This window comes from Talpa europaea (genome assembly GCF_964194135.1).
Source record: "Talpa europaea genome assembly, chromosome: 4".
NCBI classification, from domain to species: domain Eukaryota; kingdom Metazoa; phylum Chordata; class Mammalia; order Eulipotyphla; family Talpidae; genus Talpa; species Talpa europaea.
Genome location: NC_140070.1, coordinates 15,410,574 through 15,431,977, shown reverse-complemented (window position 1 = coordinate 15,431,977; position 21,404 = coordinate 15,410,574). Strand labels below are relative to the sequence as shown.

General features: G+C 33.6%; 1 protein-coding gene across 1 annotated transcript in view; it reads right to left on the bottom strand.

Moving 5' to 3' along the window:
- The window catches only part of LOC311169905 (putative ATP-dependent RNA helicase DDX60), a gene marked incomplete at both ends in the record, with an annotated part of 100,731 nt that extends 79,656 nt beyond the window's left edge, over positions 1 to 21,075 (bottom strand). The window contains 9 exon segments of the mRNA XM_084232150.1: positions 6,029 to 6,132; positions 7,609 to 7,750; positions 9,810 to 9,968; positions 13,866 to 14,036; positions 14,863 to 14,982; positions 16,177 to 16,518; positions 16,847 to 17,036; positions 20,489 to 20,558; positions 20,826 to 21,075. Coding sequence (XP_084088276.1) covers positions 6,029 to 6,132; positions 7,609 to 7,750; positions 9,810 to 9,968; positions 13,866 to 14,036; positions 14,863 to 14,982; positions 16,177 to 16,518; positions 16,847 to 17,036; positions 20,489 to 20,558; positions 20,826 to 21,075 — 1,548 coding nt within the window.
- Positions 21,076 to 21,404: the final 329 nt, after the last annotated feature.

Genomic DNA, 21,404 nt, shown 5'->3' with positions numbered 1-21,404 from the left:
GATCAAGACTGTACCTGGTTTGTTCTCATCTTTTGCACAGAATTTTCTCGAGCTCGGTCTCTTACAATGCTTGCTGATCCACTTCCTGTCAAAGATTTTTCAAAGGCATGATAAAAGTAATGCAATACCTGTATTTCTCTTCTTTTAGAATCTTTGAATTTGGCTAAAAACAAGCTATTAAAAATATGTTGACAATGCTATCTATAAATTAGAGTTCTATTAAGAGAGGACTCATGAGAAAGGCTTTGATACTAAATCTTAAAGTTTGCATTAATCTAATTATAGAAATATTAGTGACTGAGATATAGAAATTCAAATTATTGAGTCATATTACAATATCATGGATCCAGACCAGCTTCTTTTATTTGTATATTCATTTAATTACGATACACTAGGCATATGAATGTAGCCCATAGAAAAAGTCAATGATGATCTTATGCCTACTTTCATCCAGTGCAACAAAACCACAAGAAAAAACTCCAGCTCTATGGTATTGTTGATGACATTACTCATAGGGTCAAGAACAAATCACCTGAAACATATAAAGTAATATAATGCAATGCTAATTTAATAGGAAGTTTTTAATAAATAAATAAATATGCGTTATGTCAAAACCTTAATAATAGGGAAAAGTTAAAAAAACTCTCTGTGATGCTTTTTTATATATCTTCTTTCCCTACTGGACTGTGTGAGGAGGAAAATATACCTTTCATGTTTCCTATATACTCCCAGAAAATAGCATAAATCAGAGCACACAGTAGGACTCTATATACAGGATACATGCAGAACACGTATGTCAGAGATCTGCAACACTAAGCTGGTTGCCATTTTTCCATGCCATAAGGAGTCCCAATGTGTGTAAATGATTTTTAATTTTCCTTTAATAATGTTCCTATACCAGTTTGAAATCCAGGAAAATACCAAGATTATAAAACTATATTGGCCCATAATATTTTACTGTCCCAATTACTAGATTACTTGAATATTTAAGATATTTTACTCAATAAATAAAATAGCTAAATAATTTTTTAGAACAAGTAATTAATACAATTACTAATGTGGGCAAACATGACCAATATAACCTTATTAATAAAAACATTGAATCTTATTAAATAATACAACAGAAGTTTCTAACCAAGAAGAACAAAGAACTAAAGGAACTTTAAAAATAAGGGTAAATAAGCTAGTGTAGCAATCTAAGAAATGGAATCTCATTTTTCATACCATAGGAATTAGCTTCATCTCAGTTCTGCAATGAAAGGTGTTAGAAATTTGTATGGTAGGGCCTCCCTGGTGGCTCAAGGGATTAAGTCTCAGCATTGTGAAGCTATCCGCAGCCACTGCAGCACAAGTTCAATCCTCGACCAGGGAGGTGACCCACATGGTACAGCAGACATTTCCTGTCTCACCCACTGCTCCCCTCAGTAATGTATTTCAGTCAACCTGCCTGTTCTGTTTCCCACTCTGTCTTGTGAATCCTCTCACCTCCCCCCACCCCGTACCCAAGTTCTTCTATGCATAAATAAATAAATCTTAAAAAAAAAAAAAGAAATTTTATGACATCAGAGAGAAAAGGAGAAAAGGATATGACAAATTAAACTTCATTAATCTTAAATGAGTCATTGCTTCTTATAGACATGATACAATTCTTAAATGAGAATGCTGAAAATGTTTCTTAATATTAGTTTGTTTACCACTACTGATGCACTTGGTCCTTTCAAATTCATCACTGAGAGGTTTAAAAGAACGCCAGTGTCTGCAGTCATCAAATTCTCTTCTAGAAAGATCTAGAAGAGCCATGTCATCACTGCAGAAAGAAACAAAGGCATACATTATAAATACACATGCAATTTTTCAAGTTGTTACTGTAAGCCATGACTTATTTCAAGGTCTCCATCCTGAAATGTAAATGAGCAAAACTTCTATAAAACTTAAAGTTTTAAAAACTTAATATATACCACAAGGAAATAATAACATATACCATAAGGAAATATATATACACTATATATACTATAAAGAAATAATATATACCATAAGGAAATAATCAAGAAGTGGGAAGACTATTTATAGAATTGTAATTTTTATAAAGATAAAAACTACCAGTCAAGAATTTATTTGTATAGAGGATCAAATTAGGTACCAAATAATAATTAAGTGTGTATAGCCCCACATATAAAAGGTATTTCTGACATTAAAAGACTGTTCTGGATTATTTTGTCTTATGCACTTGTACGCAGGTACTTATTTCAAGGACAGAGAATAAATGGCACCCGTGGACCTACTATTCATTCATTCCAAGATATTCATTAAAAGCTTGCTGTGCTAGTCTAAATGCTGAGGATATGTCAGTGAACAAAAAAAAAAAAAACAGTGAAAATATAATTAACAATACTGTATTCCATCCAGTTGTACACCTAAAAAAAATCTTTGTGGAGTTTATATACTAACAGAGGGTTACAGACAACAATGACATATAAAGACAAAATATATACCATGCCACATGATGAAAACCAAGGAGAAAAAAATAAGGCAGACAGACAAGAGAGTGAGTTCTGAGAGAAGAAAAGAAATGGTATAATTTAAATAAGATGATCAGGAAGGATTTGCTAAAAAAATGTTTGAACAATGGGTTAAAGGTTGTCTGAGTCATAATATTTCAAGCAAATATAATATTTCAAGCAAGTAGAAAGACTGTAAGGTGGGAGAGAACTAAGCTGCCATGTTCAAAAAAAACAGCAGATAAGACACGGAAATGGCCTACGTGCCCAAATGATGAATGAATGCATAAGGAAAATGACATGTACTCACACACACAAACTGGAATATTGTTTAGACCTTAGAAATCCTGCCAGTTGTGGCAACAAGCATGGACTTAGAGGGCATTGTGCTAGGTGAAATAAATCAGAAAAAGACAAATACTGTATGTCACCTATATGTTGTATCTTAAAAAAAAAAAAAGCTAACCTTAGAGAATCAGAGATTAGAATGACGGTTGCCAGGTTTAGGAGGTGTGGAGATGTTATTAAAGGATACCCCCATCCAGATATAAGGTGACTATGTTATGGATATGTAATGTACAGTGTGGTGACTTTAGTTAACAATATTGTATTGCTTTGTATACTTGAAAGTTGCTAAGAGAAGGGGGCGGGAGGGGAGGGATTGGGGTCAAAATAAGGGGGTTGCAATTGTATGGGGAATATAAAAATAAAATTTATTATAAAAAAAAGAATTGGGGAAAAATAAAGAATAAAGTATTAAAAGAAAAAAAAAGAAAAAAAAGAAAGTTGCTAAGAGAGTAGATCTTATATGTTATCAGCACAAAAAAGGGCAATAGATAAGGTGATGGATTTGTTAATAGTAACTGTACTATGACTTTGTAATAGTAACTGAAATAATCATTTTGCAATATATACATGTATCAAATCATCATGGTGTACACCAAAAAGACACACAATATTATATATCAATGATTCCTCAATAAGTCCGGTTGTGAGAAGGAAAGGAGTCCATGCAGACACAGAGCAAGAGAGCTTGGAAGAGCTTAGTAGGAAATGAGGTGCAAGGGAAGGGAGAATTGGATAGACAGAGGACATGAGATCCTTGACATTCTTTTTAATCTGAATAATTTAAACTCCTTGGAAGGTTTTAAGCAGAAAGAAGTAACCTGATACCTATATCTCTCCCTTCTCTCTCTCTCTCTCTCTCTCTCTCTCACACACACACACACACACACACACGCACACACGCGCGCACACACACACACAATCGCTCTGGCTATTACGGTGAAAACACAGTGAAGGAAGCAAGAGCAGAAGCAGGAAAGTAAGAGACCGATTATGAAGCTATTGCAATGATGGGAGAGCATGGTAGATTGTGCAGAAGGAAGAAAAGGTTGTACTCCACCTTCTTTTGAGGGAAGAGAAGTGAGTTTGGTTGACATCTAGATATGTGCTAAGAAATAAAAAGAGAAGTCAAGGATGATTCCAAAAATTGTGGCCTGAGAAACTAGAAGATAGCGTGCAGAAAGAGACACTGAAGGAAGATTAAGTTCCTGCAAAAAAAATTAGAAGTTTGGCATTTACACATAGAGTTTGGGATGTCTCAGAGATTTTCAATTAGAACCAGGGATTCAGAGCATTGAATCAAAATATAATTTGGGGAATTTATAGCAAAAGGAAAGTTGAAAAAATAAATTCAAAACTGCTAGCAAAAAACTGATGTTTAAACTCACAACATTGAACAATGGAGAGAAGGACCACTCAACTTCTTATATGCTAATGATTTTTCAGGTTTTCTTCAGACCTTATTTATTTAAAGAAATAAACATTGTAGATATATTTCAAGCCTCCTAGATACTAATCAGAAATATCATTCTTCTCCCTTCTAAAAAGTAACAGCTACTGCATTAGTCATGTCCATGCATTTTCATATCTGTCACTTAATAAATTGCACATAAGTGATATCACAGTCAATACCTCATTCTTGCTTTGTTGCACTAAAAATATGGTTTTGATATTCACACACATTGATATGTGCGTGGAAATTTTTTTTTACTCTGGAGTATTTTTAATGATTTCAAGATTCATGTACATAATTAATCTGCATCTGGTCTTTAATCTGTATATCTGGCTGCCACCAAAGCGAGCCACCTGTTCTCTTAATTATGAACCTGTCATATCTATTATAGAATAAATGTTAAGGAAATATTTGTGAGGAATTAAGGAAAGTTGTTTTCAAAATATGCAAGTATATTTTTAAATCATAATAATCAAACATCAAGAGAAAATTACTAAAATTCTTATCAAATTAATCTTCCTGTGTGAAATTTTAATCATATATTCACAACAAATACAACAATAAGCAGCTCACTATATTCAGTAATAGGAAAATACAAATGTCACAAACAGGAAAAGTTTTTTTTTTTTTTTATAAATACCTGTTTAGGAAAGATAATTTTGACAAAACATCTCCAGCAAAATCTACTACAAGCTCAGATTTCAGAGGAATGAGTTCTGATTGATGAATTTCTTGTTTTGACCCTGGTGGCAATTAAGAATACAATAAATATCTGAACATCAAATTCTACTAATAATCTGACATTGTGCTGCAACTATTTCCGGAATAGCAAAGCTAAACATCTGTGTCATTTATTACAAAACAAATAATACTTCAACTGAGTTAGAATTTAATTTGAACTGAAGCTGAATGAATTTGAAAAATAAAATCAGGAAGGAAATCACCATGCAATCAGAAAAGACAAATATTTATTCTGAACCACAGTAAAAAATGTGCAATTTTTCTATAAACCAAAAGAAATATTATAAAGCTTATAAAAATTACCTCTAGTAATAAAAATTACCTACATTTAATCACCAATATTAAAATGGTATTGTAATAGAGTAATCTCTGCCTCTGATTGACATTTAAAAAGAAACTTTATATATTTCATTTAAGTCCTAATTTTTCTACATAAATAGACTGTCAAATCTGTCAACTACAATCTCCTGAGGACTACTTAAATTCAAACTGGTTTCTCCATAGGAAATTTGTAAGACAGGCATAACATGGAGACAAACACAATTTCACATAAATTCAAAGCTATTCTCTATCCTGAAATCACTAAATGACTCAAGAAAACCTTCCCAAGTTTTTATCTGTAAATTGAGATTGATAAAACCACAAGCAGGGCTTTTCTAAAACCAGACAAAGCACAATACATGGCAGAATGGGTGTTTCATAAATGTTAGCTGCTTCCTTTCCTGTGTTCTCATGTGTGTATGTGAGTGTGTGCACACTTATAGAAACAAACAAAACAGTGGGATGACAAAGAAGGTGTTTAAGTTGTAGACACTAATAAGGAAGACTAACCATTCCAAAAAACAAAACTTAAACAAAGGCCAGTTTATTTTCTGAACAAGTATCATACTGTCAATCTCTCTCTCCGTGCTGAGTGAGTCAACATTTAAAGATTGTCAGTACCTCTAGACAATCCTTTCTGTGTAAGAAACGGTCTGGATGTTATTCTCACAGGAATGGCTTCACCAACATTGTCAATCTCTGATAGTGTCACAATTATGTCCCACAACTTCACATATTCCTGCATCAAAGTGTCACCCATTTCCAAGTTTGTTCCTATGTAGAAAAAGAAAATATACTCAAATTAATAATTAAAATCTAACTGATAGTCAACCATACTTTATGTTTTACAAGTACTCAAGTTGTTACTTAAGTTTTCGTCTGTGAGTATCAACAAAGCTTAAAAATGCTGAATCGATTTTGGCACATATTAATGCTGTAACTATTGTTATAAGAAAGTGAAGCATCTTCAAATTTAGTTACTGGTATGTTTTTCTTTTTAAAAATATTTTTCTTGGGCCTCCCCTGGTGGCACAGAGGTTGAGTGCTGGGTTGCAAAGCTGCCTGCAGCCTCTGCAGCACCTGTTCGATCCCTGGCCGCCGGCGAGGGTTCCACATGGTGCACAGACCTCTCCTGCCACCTGCTGCTCCCCTCAGCAGTGTACTTGTCAGTCTGCCTATTCTGTTCCCCGCTTTGGCTTTGGTTAATTCTCTCACCCTCCCGCGCTTCTGACTGTATCCAGTGATTGTATAAATAAATAAATCTTTAAAAATTTTTTTTTCTTTTTATTGTAAAATCTGCAAACATACAGAAAAAGTAAAACAATGTGTTATTTTATTATAAATAACACTATTATAAAATAGTATAACATATAATAATAGTATAATAGTATCTAATAGTATAAAATAAATACTATTATAAAAATAGTATAATGAATTACATTATACAAATCCATCATTTAAGTTCAACAGTGAAAATTTTATCATATTTGCCTCATCTTTTTATCTTTTCTTCTCTGAACCATTTAAGAGTGAATAGTACAAATCATGTGACAGTTTAGCCCTACACTTCAGTTTATAGCTTCCAAAAATATATTCCCTTATAAAAGCAAATGTCACAATCACACCAAAGAAAATTCATAGTACTTCCCTAATATCAAATACCCAAACATATTTAAATTTTTCTATTATTAAGAAAACACAGCAGTTGGGTCAATTAGAAGTCAGTTTATGGCTCCACTGTGGCAAATGGAGAGTTAAGACTCCTTCTGAGGGGTTCAGAAGGTCTTTCTGGGGGACATACCCCAGTGAGGCAAATTAGGGTGCAGAGTTCCTACACCATACATCTCCCTTCTCCAGAAAATACTCCAATCTGACACTCTTTTTCAGTTTCCACAGGAACAATGCCTTGTTAAAAATAATCGACACCAAAACTCTTGTGCCATTTTATAACACATTTGAAATATGAAAAAAAAAATAATAAAAGGCAACATCACAGTGTTCTGGGATAGCTTCTTTGTTCCCTTCAATTTACTCTCCATTTTCCCACAAAATAGCTGATCATTATCTCATTGTTAATTTTGAAAAAAGGAATTTTTACCTCTAGTAAAAATGCAGATGTCTCATGAAATAATCTGCTAGAAAACTTCCTATCCAATTGCATTTAACTGATAAATAGCCCATTGCCATTATTAGTCAGACACAACTCTTACCTACCCACCAAAAAATGAATAAAAAACAACTAAAACATACCTCTTGTATATTCAACTTCATAGTAATAAGCAATGTTTTTCCATAACATATTATCAGTTAAGTCAGGTAGGCCAGCAAAATCCACTTTCCAATCATCTTTAACCTTTAATTGCTTTAGGATGAAAAATCTATTTTTCATTAGCTGGGGGGAAAAAAGAAGCAGAGAGGCTTATTCTAATACAATAATAGCTCACCAGAATGTTGAGGTCTTATTTGTATCCCTCAATAGGATGCATGACTTATACTAAGAAAGAAGAACTAGAGTAAATACCAAAAGATAATGACAATTTCCCTGCTTTGACAAAAATAAATGACTATGTACAGATGACTTATTATATTTATGTTGCAGTTTTTCCATTATAAAATAACATAGTTAAGTTATACTCTGCATAGTAGCTTGCAGCTTGAAAATGAAAATATTCTTTTGAACTCATCACAGCCCTGAGCTCAATAAATATTCCTTAATGGATTCAAACTAGAAAAGTGGGTATTTCATTGTCATTACTACAGAATTTTAATTAAAAGTTGTTTATGAGTAAGGGCCAAATAAAACACATTCACATACCCGATGGGGTTTCGTAACCACATAGTAGAAATGTCACCTGCATGCATAATGCCACTGAGTTGACAATGACTAGGTAATAAAATCAACAATGCAAATAGTTCTGCAATAAACATAAGTGTACAGGTGTTCTTTTGAATCAATGTTTTTGCATCCTTTGGATAGATCCCTAGAAGTGGAATTGCCAGGTCATATGGTAGCTCCATTTTTAGTTTTGTTGCAGCACTATTTACAATAGGTAAAACCTGGAAACAACCCAAATGCCCAAAAAAGATAACTGGATCAAGAAAATGTGGTATATATACACAATGGAATATTATTCAGCAATCAAAAAAGATAAACTCATGCTATTCACAGCAACATGGATGGAGCTAGAAGCAATTATGCTCAGTGAAGTAAGCCAGAATGAAAAACAAAAATATTGGATGGTTTCACTTATAGCAGGAAAATAGGGGAACCCAATAAGACATCAGTGTAAAAAAATAATAACAGTACAAAACACAACAAAGCAAAAACAGACAATTATAAATCAGAGACATCCTGCAGGGGAAGAGGCAGAAGAGGGATCAGAGGGAGGGAGGGAGCACAGCGGACTGAGGTGATGGTGCACGGGCGCATTGGTGAAGGAAACTCTATGGGGACTACACCTGAGGGCGTGGGGAGAAGCAAATTTTGTTTAAAAATGAGAAATGATGCAAACAATAAAAATTTTTTTAAATTTTTAAATAATTAAAAAAAGAAAAGAAAATGAACAAAAAAAATCCAATATGGGGAAGACCATAAAAGAAAAAAATAAGTAAAATCCAAAATGAGTCTGTCTGGTGGGGGGAAAAAATTAATTAATTAAATAAAATCAACAATGCAGTTTTACAAGTACACAACTATGCCTTAATTTGTTATGTTTCTTAATCTCTTGCAATGGCATTGTTTTATCTTTATGTAATTTAGTATCCCTTTGTCTTGCACCATCCTAAAAGTAATGGGAATAATTCTAGTTTTAACAGGCTTAAAATCTCATAAATGAGATGATATAATGTGCAGTTTGATTAAATAAAGTTGCTCCAAAATGCTCATAGGTTATGTATTTTTCTTGAGCTAAGGTATTAATCCAATAATTGCAACAGACTATACAAAATATCAGACTAGGTAGCATTATGCTAAATACAGAAACTAAGATTTTTAAAGATGCACAATAGCAGACAATTATCTTTTACATTCCTTTTCCTGTTTAAATTAATAATAAAATATAAAATGTAATTGATATCAGTTGTTTACCTACTACATTAATATATATGTATAACTGTCTATATATGTACATATATGTATGAATATATATACATATACATATAGAGCATTGTTTCTTTGAAGAAATTGCATGATTACTAAGAATTCTTAGGACTATGCATTATTTTATATGCAGTTGAAGTACTTTTTCTTGTTGAGCATATATATATATATATATATATATATATATATATACAATGTGACTATTTTTCCTAGAAACATGTATTGTTTCCTAGAAGCAGCTTTTAAAATACATACAAAAATAAATGTGATAGTACAAAAAGCAAGGTATTATGTATTCTACATTTTACCTTATTGATTTACAATACTTATTAATTTCCTGTGCTTCACTTACCATTTCTAGAAATGGTGTAAGCTTTCTATCCCAAACACAGGTAATGATCCTACTCTTAGCTCTTTGAGACAGAGGTAACTGTTGAAGGAAAATAACACTAAGGCAGTGCATTCTGCAAAGATCTGCTACTTCACGTAGTGTTGGTATTTCCTTCAAGTCCTAGAAAACATGAATTTTAAAAAGGATCAATAGGAAAAGTAAAAATTCAGATATGTAATAACAGTATTTTAAAGTATCTTATCCACAATTTTGCCATATGATAGATTTCTTTTCAGTGATTTCATTTAAAGACAAATTTCAGTAAGTATATGATTTATTTTTCTAGACTCTACACTTAGCTGTTTTGCCTAGGAGTATAACTTTTTCAAAATAAATATCCCACAAAATTCATTGTGATTTAATATAGTCATGTTATAAAATGATAGAGGATAGTCACCTGTTTGATATCTATTTACTACAGATTCAAAGCAACAGTACAAGAAAGGTAATAAGCTTTGTCACATCTGTTCCTACAAAAAAGACCAGGTCTGAATTGGAGTACAATCTGCATACTAAGCATCCTAGTCAATTTGTTTAACACTTGGTAATCTGCAAAGTTGAATAACAATACCCATCTTGTAAAATGGTTCTTAATATTAATGATAATGATTCAGAAAAAAGCTAGCTGTTATTATTTATTAGTAAAATCACCATCATTATCGGTATTCTTTAAAGAAAACAATGGTTCTGAGCAACACAGTAGATAGATAGTTATCCAGCTTCATCTTTATCATAGCCATAAGCATGGTCATCAGCAGCACCATCCCTATCAGCTTTTACAAATGCTAAGTCTTTTGTGGAATATGACTAGGAAACCTTTGAAATTGATATAGTAAAGCAATTCAGGGATAACATGCAAAAAGGCAAGTCCAAGTGATACAAGAGAACTTAGAAAAGCTAAAAAATATTTGAAAAAATTAATAAGCTCAGAAATAAAATCAGTGAATAGATGATATGTAGTGAAACTTTAAATAAGACAATAATAGACATTCAGGAAGCAAACAGCTTGAGAAAGCTTTAAAGCAGAAGAAAACAAGTGGAAGATCAAAGCAATGATCTTGAAGAGAGTAAGGCACAAAAGACCCAGGTGAAAGACGAGAAATAAGATATGAAAAAGGAGAAAAAGAAAAAGAAGAAACACATCAAGAACTATGGACTATCTGAATTTATTAAGAGAGGCAACCCTTCTGGGTTTCCCAGAAGGGGAAGTAAGAAATGGGAACAGAGAACTTATTCAAAGAAATATTGAATTTCTTCTGGGGAAGAAACTAAATAAATAAGTCCATAAAACTAGATAACCTGGTTATCTAAGATAATGAGACCTGACCAAGAGACATAGAAGTGAAGCTATCAAGAGTTCAAAAGAAAGATTATTGAAGGTGACTAGACAGTTAAAAGCAGAAACTCTACAAGCAAGTAGATAGGAATAACATAATCAAGATAAAACTGCTAACTCAGAATACATCATCACACAAAAAAGAAAACTACAGACCAATATGCCTAATAAATGTATATGCAAAAATCCTCAACCAAAATCTTAGTAAACTGAATTCAACCCACATCAAAAAGATCATAAATTAGTATCATGAAGAAGTGGAATTAGTCTAAGGATTCAGGGATGACCTGCCTACAAAAATCAATGTAATTCACCACATTAACAAAAAGAAAGATAAAAATCAAAGGTCACATCATTAGATACACAGAAAATGACAAAATTCAGTTTCCATTTATGATATATAAAATCTTAATAAAATGGGGATTGAAGGAACACACTTCAACATAATAAAGATCCACATCTAATATCATATTCAGTGGTGGGAAAATAAAATCTTTTCCTCAAAGATGAGGTACAAAACAAAGATACACACTTTCTCCACTACTGTTCATTATAGCATCAGAAATCCTGGCAGAGCAATTGGGCAAAAGAAAGATGTAAAATAAATCCAAAATGGAAAGAAAAGATAAACTATCTATATTTGCTGATGACATGGTAATACATATAGAAAACCCTAAAAACTGTTAAAAAAATAATATAGCAGTTTAGTGAATGGCAGTCTACCAAATATACAAAATAGGTGGTGTTTTTATATGCAAATAACAAACTAGAAGAGGAAGAAATCAGAAAACTATACCATTTACAATCACATCCAAATGAATTATATACCTAGGGATAAACATAACAGAGGAGGTGAAAGACCTAAACAAGGAAAAATACAAGATATCATTTAAAGGAAATTAAAGATAATAGAAGACCCAAAGAGATGGATAGATATTCCCTGCTCATAAATCTGAAAATTAACAATCGTAGGACAACCATCTCTCCTAAAGCTAAGTATACAGATTTATTGCAATCCCCATCAAGAGTTTGTTAGCATTCTTCAAAGAAATAGAGCAAACACTACTTAAATGTAAATGGAACCACAAAAGATTCCAAATTATAAGAGCAATCCTGACTTAAAAGAACAATGATATCACACGTCTAGATTTCAAACTATACTGTAAAACTATTATAATTGAAACAGAATGGCACTGGATAAAAATACAGAGATCAATGGAATAGAGCTGAGAACCAGAAATAAACCCACACTTACAAAGAGAGTTAATGTATAACAAATCAGTAAAGCATATACATTAAAGAAAGAAGGTTTTTTAAACAAATGGTACTGGGAAAACTAGACAGTCACACACAAAAGAATGAAACTAAGCTATCTCACACAATATACAAAAATTAAGTCAAAATGGATCAAAGATATAAGGCCTGAAACCATAAAAACAGAAGAAAACCGGCAAAACACAGTAACATTGGCCTCGGAGTTATCTTTGGGACCTTCACTCCAACAGCAAGGGAAACAAAAGCAAAAATATACAAATTGGGGCCTCTGTGGTGGCACAAGGGGTTAAGACACAACCTATGAGGCTATCTGCAACTACTGCAGCATGAGTTTGATCCCCAGCCAGAGAGCTACCCACATGGTGCAGGAGACCTCTCCTGACTCAGCTGCTATTCCCCTCAGCAGTGTATTTCAATCTGCCTGTTCTGTTTCCCACTCCCTCTCTGGTGAAGCCTCTCACCCTGGCACCTCTGGCCTGTACCCCAGTTCTTGTATGCATAAATAAATAAATCTTTAAATATATATATATACACACACACACACATACACACACGCAAATTAGGTTACTTCAAACTAAAAAGCTTTTGCACGAAAAAGAAATGATCACTAAACCAAAAATACAGACTGGTCCAGCTACAATGGAAAACAGCATGGAAGTGCCTCAAAATATTAAAAACAAATCTACCAGATTATGCAACAATTCCATTCCTAGGTGTCTATTCTAACAATACAAAAAATACTAATTTAAAAAGACATATAGTGTTACAGCACCATTGACAACAGCCAAGATAGGGAAACAAGTATCAAAGGACAGATGAGTGGATTAATATGATATGATATATATACACAATGAAATGCTACTCAGCTATGGGGGAAAAAATGAATTGTTGCCATTTGTGACAACATGGATAGAACTGGAGGGATGATGCTAAGTGAAATAGGTCATAAGGAGAAATAAACTCCAGATGTTTCACTTATGTGGACTATAAAGGAACAGACAAAACAAACCTTACAAATCTGACTATAGAACTGAGGCTTCTGGAAAGAAGTAGGGGGGACAAAATAGGGAGAGGTTCAATGGCCTATAATAGAGGATTAATTGTGCTTAGATGGTGGACATGGTGTAGTAGCATACATCTGAAGAAGTATGAACCTATACCCCTAATTCATAAACAGTACTATAAACCAACACTATCTCAATTTTTAAAAATACAATTTAAACCAATAAATAAAATCAAAAAGGTTATGATCAATGCATTTATTTCAATATTTAGTCAACATAGACATGACAAGCACACATTTCCTATTTGATAATGAGTTTACATCTATAGCTACAAGTTGTAAGCATTTCTACATCTTTAGAAGTAGCATTAAATAATTAAATTAATATTTGAAAGAATCCCACCTGGGTGCTGTCATTTTCTGTGTTTGTGTTTAGGTTTTCATAGTCTTGTGCATCAAGTAGCATTTTTTCATAGAATTTAAGTGTCACAGAGCATGAAACAGCACAGACTATACATCTTATATCAGCTACTTCTGGCCACAGGTTCTGAAGTAAGGACAAGGTTTCATGTATCTGAAATAAAACAAAATAGTTTTTAAGTTTATGAGGTCAAAAAAAGTTATGAAAAAGTCAAAAAAAGTTATGAAGTCAAAGAAACCCCCGCAGTTTTTGTACTGAACAACCAAAGGAACAGACATGCCGTTAACTGACAAGGGGGAGGCTCCAGTGAAATGAGTTTAGGATAAAGGTCTATTTAAGCTTCGATAGCTTTGCAATGACTATTAAAAGTTCACATGGAGGTATCCAACAGACTGCTGGGGAAACTAAATATCCTGCATGTAAGCATACTGATTCCAGAGTCCTATGATCCTGGTCACTACATCACTTCATACCTAGGCTTCCAAAAAGAATGACCTATAGAAGGGAAAACAATGTCAAATGGCATGTTTGAAGAAGTCAGCTGGGTAACATAACCACTGACTTAGGCCATGTTCCTCATGAGAAATAACCAAAGGATCAATTAACTCCCACCTACTAGCTACACAGATACCATTCCTCCCCAGGAAATTGAAAAATTCCTATTTTGTAAAAATGCGATTATCTAGTCATCACTGCACAAATTGCAAAAATAAAAGTTTGAGATCTTAAAATTATCATAGTAGTAGTCTTCCTACTATTGTGTATTTTGTACAGATTTTTGTATGAAACACCTACAGTTTAGTAAACAATAAATTTTGTCACAGTGCTATGCAATTTGAAGAACATATCCCAAAGATGCAAGTCTACAAAATCAGTGAGTACTTGAAAGCTTGTAGAGGAAGCATGTGTGTTCAAGAAGCAACAAATCATTAACAGTATGTTTCCCAGAGATTGAACTTTAGTTGCCATGTATTATTACCTCTTTCTGCAAGTCTTCCAAATTTAGTTTCAAATGATCATACAGAAGTATTTCTGTTTCCTGTGACTTTTGGCAATAGTCTATTATGCGGACGTGTAAGGCACGTAGTTGTTTCTTATGCTATAAAACAATCACATAAGTAAATGGTTCAAAAAATGCAAATTGCAAACCTCTAGGTAAACTAAACACAAGATGGAAAATGACATTCATAATCATTTGGCTATAGAAAAAACATAAAAATCAGTAAATTCGTAAAATAGACTTTCCTTTTGTTTGAACTATTCATTTCTGAGGTAATTAGGATATAAAATGCTATAGTGCATTTATTTTTAATAAAACCAACCACTAGTATTAGTAGTAGTATTTTATATTGCTCCACACTGATCTTTTGTCCTATTTTTAAAATAAAATAAAAAAAAAACCTGTTTAGCGAGGTTCTCAAGCCTTAATATGCATAACTATCTATTTTTAATGGTGCAACTACTTCAAATATTTTCATGAATATACTCAAAAATAAGGGGCCTTCCCTGGTGGTGCAGCCATTGAGCGCTGGGCTGCGAAGATGCCCACAGCCTCTGCAGCACTGGTTCGAACCCCAGCCATCAGCGAGGGTCCCACATAGCATGACAGACCTCTCCTGCCACTCCTACTGCTCCCCTCAGCACTGTATTTCATCACTCTGCCTGCTCTGCTCCCCGCTCTGGCTCTGGTGAATTCTCTCACCCTCCTGTGCTTCTGACTGTACCCAGTGCTTGTATAAATAAATAAATAAATCTTAAAATACATATATATATATATATATATATATACTCAAAAATAAGATGGTAAAAATATTTTCTCTCTCTTAATTTTAAAAGTAAGAGTACAGACAAAAAAGTATCCCAGACTCAACAGTCTTTAAGTAAGCTTAAAATATATACACAAAAATATACATGTGACATATGAGAGTTTATAAATGGGTGTGTATAGGAATGTGTGGATACATACATACATGTTTTTTATATACAAGACATTGACTGAGAAATTTCCTCTGTGGTCCTCATTTATCTTTGAACCCTCTGAATTGTTCCTCCCTGTTGTTCCCTTTACACTTATGTAGCCAATACTTTTCCTCCCTATCTCTCAAAATGGCCCATAGCAAGACTTAATCCTTTCTCCTGATAAAACCATATTAAAAAAAAAAAGCCTCCCTCTTTTTCTACATTGGAACACTCCAGAGTCTCCCCACGCCCAGCCTTTTCAATTAAAGGGTATGCAATTGGTTAATTTTTTTCCATTACTTATTTTTTTTCTAGGCAATTTAACCTAACGTACCTTTGCAAAATATGCTTGGTGCAAATAGCTACTAGAGGCACAAAATCCATAAATTCTCAGGACATCTGACTCCAATCCCAAAGGTAGTACAATATTGATTTTCTTCTGAAGAGCATGAAGGATAAAAATGTGTAAAAAATCTGTTTGAGGAGGTGTTAGTCCCTTTTCTAAGACAATTAGGTAAAACGGATAACATTCTGTAAGAAATATTTCCCATTCTGGAGACAGGCAATTGGAAAATTCTGTACGAATCTTGACATCGGTATTGTTCTCTAAATGTTGAATCAGTGTGGTACGAAGGGCCTGGAGTTCGGGGGATTTAATGTATAAATTTTCTGCATCCTGTAGAAAAAGAAACAAATGTTAACCTTAGAGATAAAACAGAGTAATTAGAAATTTTCCTAAAGATTAGTATTGTGTATAAATTGTATTAACATGATACAGAAGTTGTTCAAGGTGATTAAAATGTATTTTTCAGCTTCCTGCAGAAATGTTTATAAATATTCACTCACTAATTTCCTATTGAAAATACATTGTATAATTTCCTACTAATAAAAACTTGAGATATAATTTTGCTGAGAGAGAAAAAGAGTAAGTGATAAAATTTTAAAATCATTATTAATTTTTTTTCTTAGACTCTACAAGAGTAGAAAATTAAATGCTTTTTTACCTTAAAAAAAACTACAACGAATTTTGCATCCTTCTGAATAAAATCATGCAGAAATTTTTCCACAAGATAGAAGAAGTGAAGAGTTTGTCCTCTTTTTAAGGTCATATTCGAAATACAAGCAACGAATAATGAATCTCCATCAATCAAAAAAAATTCAGATTCAACAAAGTCTTTAAGCAAGCTAACCATGCTGAATAAAAACATAAAACACATAATGCAAATTTTTTAAAATGATAATTTGAGAGATAATTCCACATTCAATTGGTTATTCAAATTTTCTTCTAGCTTCAGAAATTTAAAGAAAAACAATTATAAAATTCCATATTTCAGTAACAACAATCCAAGGCATTCCCATCTAGTAATAGAATAACCCGTCAGCAAAAGATCTGATTTATTCTATAGAAAACTGCATTTCACTGGTGTAGGAATAAATTTATGCAAAAAGTGTATCCCATATTTTAAATTTGGATACTGACTGTATTTGTACTGTAAGTGTGAACAATTAAAACAATCATTATGGGGCTTCCCTGTTGCCAAAAGGGGTTAGGCATTGCACTAAGAAGCAATCCACAGCCTCTTCGGCATGAGTTCGATCCCCGGCCAGCCAGAGAGAAATCCACATGGCTAAGCAGACCTGTCCTGTCTCACCCACTGCTCCCCTCAGAAGTGTATATCAGTCAGTCTGCCTGTTCTGCTCCACACTCTGTCTCTGGTGAATCCTCTCACCCCCCACATCTCTGGCCCCTACCCCAGCTCTTGTATGCATAAAATAAATGGATCTTTAAAAAAATAAAAATAAAACAAGTATTATCTTTGGTCAAATATATGCATGAAACCACCTCATTTTTGTTTTGTGTTTTTTAAGATTTATTTATTTATACAAGTACTGGGGTACAGGCCAGAGGCAAGGGAGTTTGAGGGAATGCACCAGAGACAGAGCAGGGAGCAGAACAGGCAGAAGGACTGAAATACACTGCTAAGGGGAGCAGCAGGTGAGACAGGAGAGGTCTGCCACGCCATGTGGGACTCTCCCTGGCCAGCAGGGAATCTAACTGAGATGTGGAGGCTGTGGACAGCCTCACAGCGCTGCCCTCAACCCCCTGCGCCACTGGGGAGGCCCTCATTTTGTTTTTAAATTAATGAAAGATAAACAGGTGAGAACTCTTCACCGAGGGCCTCCCCGGTGGCACAGCATGTTGAGCACAGCGCTGTAAAGCTGTCCGCGGCCACCACAGCATGGCTTTGATTCCCGGCCAGCCAGCGAGATACCCACAATGCACGGCAGACCTCTCCTGTCTCTCCCGCTGCTCCCCTCAGCAGTGTTTTCGGTCCTTCTGCCTGTTCTGCTCCCCGCTCTGTCTCTGGTGAATTCTTCCACTTTCCCGTGCCTCTGGCCTGTACCCCAGAGCTTGTATAAATAAACAAATCTTAAAAAAAAAAAAGAACGCTTCACCCAAACCAAGTTCCCAAAATATACTTCCCTACATTTCTCCTTGAGGGCAACCACAGCCTTGAATTGTTTTCATCATTGTCTTCCTAAATTTTTAAGTGTTTATGATGATAAATATTTGCCTGGTTTTGTTTCATTATTAAAACAACATCTTTTTTTTTTTTTTTTTTTTTTATAAATTTTATTGTTATATTCCCCATACAATTGCAGCCCCCCATTCTGACCCCAATCCCTCCCCTCCCGCCCCCGCCCCCGCCCCCCTAAAAGTGTCTCTGGTTCATAGTTTTTTGTTGATTTTGATTTTCACTTTCTTATAGTTATTCATTTTCCTGGTCCCTTATTTAAGTTTTCTAGATTCCTGCTATGAGTGAGACCATCCGGTATTTTTCTTTTTCTTTTTGGCTTATTTCGCTGAGCATGATCCCTTCCAGCGCCATCCATGTTGCAGCAAATTGCATGTGTTTATCTTTTTTGAATGCTGAGTAATATTCCATGGTATATATGTACCACATCGTCTTGATCCAGTCATCTATTTTGGGGCATTTGGGTTGTTTCCAAAGCTTAGCTATTGTAAACAGTGCTGCTATAAACATAGGGGTGCAGGTGTTCTTTGGAATTGATGTTTCTGTGTCCTTTGGGTAAATACCTAGGAGTGGAATTGCTGGGTCATATGGAAGCTCTATGTTTAGTAGGTCCAGAAATCTCCACACAGCTTTCCACAGTGGTTGGACCAGTTTGCACTCCCACCAACAGTGCAGAAGAGTTCCTTTTTCTCCACACCCTCGCCAACATTTGTTGTTGCTAGTTTTTTTAATATGTGCCATTCTCACTGGTGTAAGATGGTATCTCATATGTGTACTCTGAAACTTTTTAAATGTGATCACCAAATGCTATTAAAATTCTAGCATATGGTTACAGAAGGCTACACAGGAATAACTTTATTGCTGCATAATATTCAATTATATGTATACATCATAATATATTCCACATCTTTCTCTTTTCTTTCCTTTTTTTTTTTTTTTGCTATTGCAAACTATGCAGCAAAGGTCATTTTTGTGGATATATTCTAATGCACGGGTGAATTCTAGGGTATAGACATACAAATTACCAATTTCTATGTTATAAACTCATACCAAATAATTTCCCGAAGCAACTGTATAGAATTACACCTGTGTTAGTAGATGTCAGAAGTTTAATTCATCTACATCATTTCTAACATCTGCTATTGTATAAAACATGAACAACATAATTTACCCAATTTGTAATTGTTTTGACTAAGATTCAGGAAAATATGACATGCTGCTGCTTAAAAGCTGAAATATTGCAGAGATGTATTAATTCCACTGTGTATGCTTTCAGATTTACTCTGCGTATTCTAACACATAATGTAGTACTTCATTCTGAAGTCAGGCTACCTAGGTTAAGATTCCTAGATCTATTACAAGTTCTAGGACTTGAATTAGTTGCTTTCCTATCTTGTGCTCCAGTTGAGAAATGGGCTAATGTTTCATAATGTTGCTGTGATAATTAATGAAATAGATATCTACAAATTGGTTAGAACCAAACTGTGCTTAGGTCATATGTGCTTATTTTAAGTGATGTTTTAGAATTTTTGTTTTATTTTGAAACTGTAGTCCATAGATATTATAGTATATCTTACAATAGTTTAGAAAATAGAAATATGGAGATAAATGACATAACATTAGGCATAACAAATCACATATGGCAGATTTTTTTTCTTTCTTTACTATTTTATTGCTAGTATCTAGCATATTAACAGGCACCGAAAATAATTATAAAGAGAATGAAATAATGCATTCATTTAGGGTATTCATCCTGGACAGTATTACATAATACTTTGACATGAGTTAAAATATACAAGATAATTTTGTGAGATTTGCATAATTTTTTGATATGCGACATGATGCCAATTGAATTGATACATTAATCTTGCAATATTCAAAAGGAAGTTGATCTTTTTTCTACTTATAACTTCAAAGTTTTCTATATCTTATTTCTTGTTACTGAAAAGACATACACCATACCCTTTCCCAGGAAAAGACAATACCTATTTTCAAAAATAGAAATGTCTTGCCAAATTGGCAGTTTCTACAAGATGATTCATAGCAAGAAGAAATTTGAAAATATGCCATACATATTAAATTAATTACTTCTTTGAATAGATTACTTACGTAGATTTTAATAGAGTTTTCAAAATCAATGATGAGAGGTCTGGTGGAGTTAACCTACAGTCAGCCAATCCTTTAAAAATAAAAAACAAGGACTTTATATTCAATTTTAAATTAATCCCAATTAATGACTGCTTTAGCTAATTTTGAGTATTTATATTTTATACATATATATGCCTATAATATTCAATAATATTGTAGTCCTATAGAGTCATATGAGAAACTTGTTAAAATTTACCATTCTCAGTCTCTAACCCCAAGGATTCATTGATCCTATTGAACTGATGAAAAGTCGAAGACTCTATATGAGAGGAAAAATCATATACAGATAAAGCCTCACCTGATTTTCCCAAGCCTTGGCGTCTAATATCTGTGGCTTTATTGTCTTTACTGATTTCAGACTTATATGGTGATTGTCTAGAATCTAGCTCTTCTGAGTTTAGAAGAGCGTCTTCAAATTTGTCAAATGATGATGAATTCTCTGAGCTTTCAGAGTCATGGTAGTTTTCACTTTCAGTATCACTTTCACTGTCACTGTCACTGGTACCAGGGGTTAATTGTCTGTTCAACAAAGCATGTGCCGAAGCCATGATCTATAAAAATAAAGATTTTAATTATTGTTTTATTTAAAATACCTTATCACAATATAGTTTACTCCTTTGAAAGGCAAAAGATGTTTGATTACTCTCTCTCTAAATCTCCTCAACCTCTAGTTTGCTAATGAGGATAATTTTTCATTATACTTTCCCCTAACTTCTTTGCAAGGAAGTAGCAAGGGAAGGTAGAGATTCATGGTAGGGCAAAACATGTTTCTGAAAAAAATACAGATAGATATAAATATACAGATATACATTTAAGAAGATAAAAAAGTACATATTTAAGCAGTACCTGCTCCAAGACTCTCCAACACAGTGAAAAG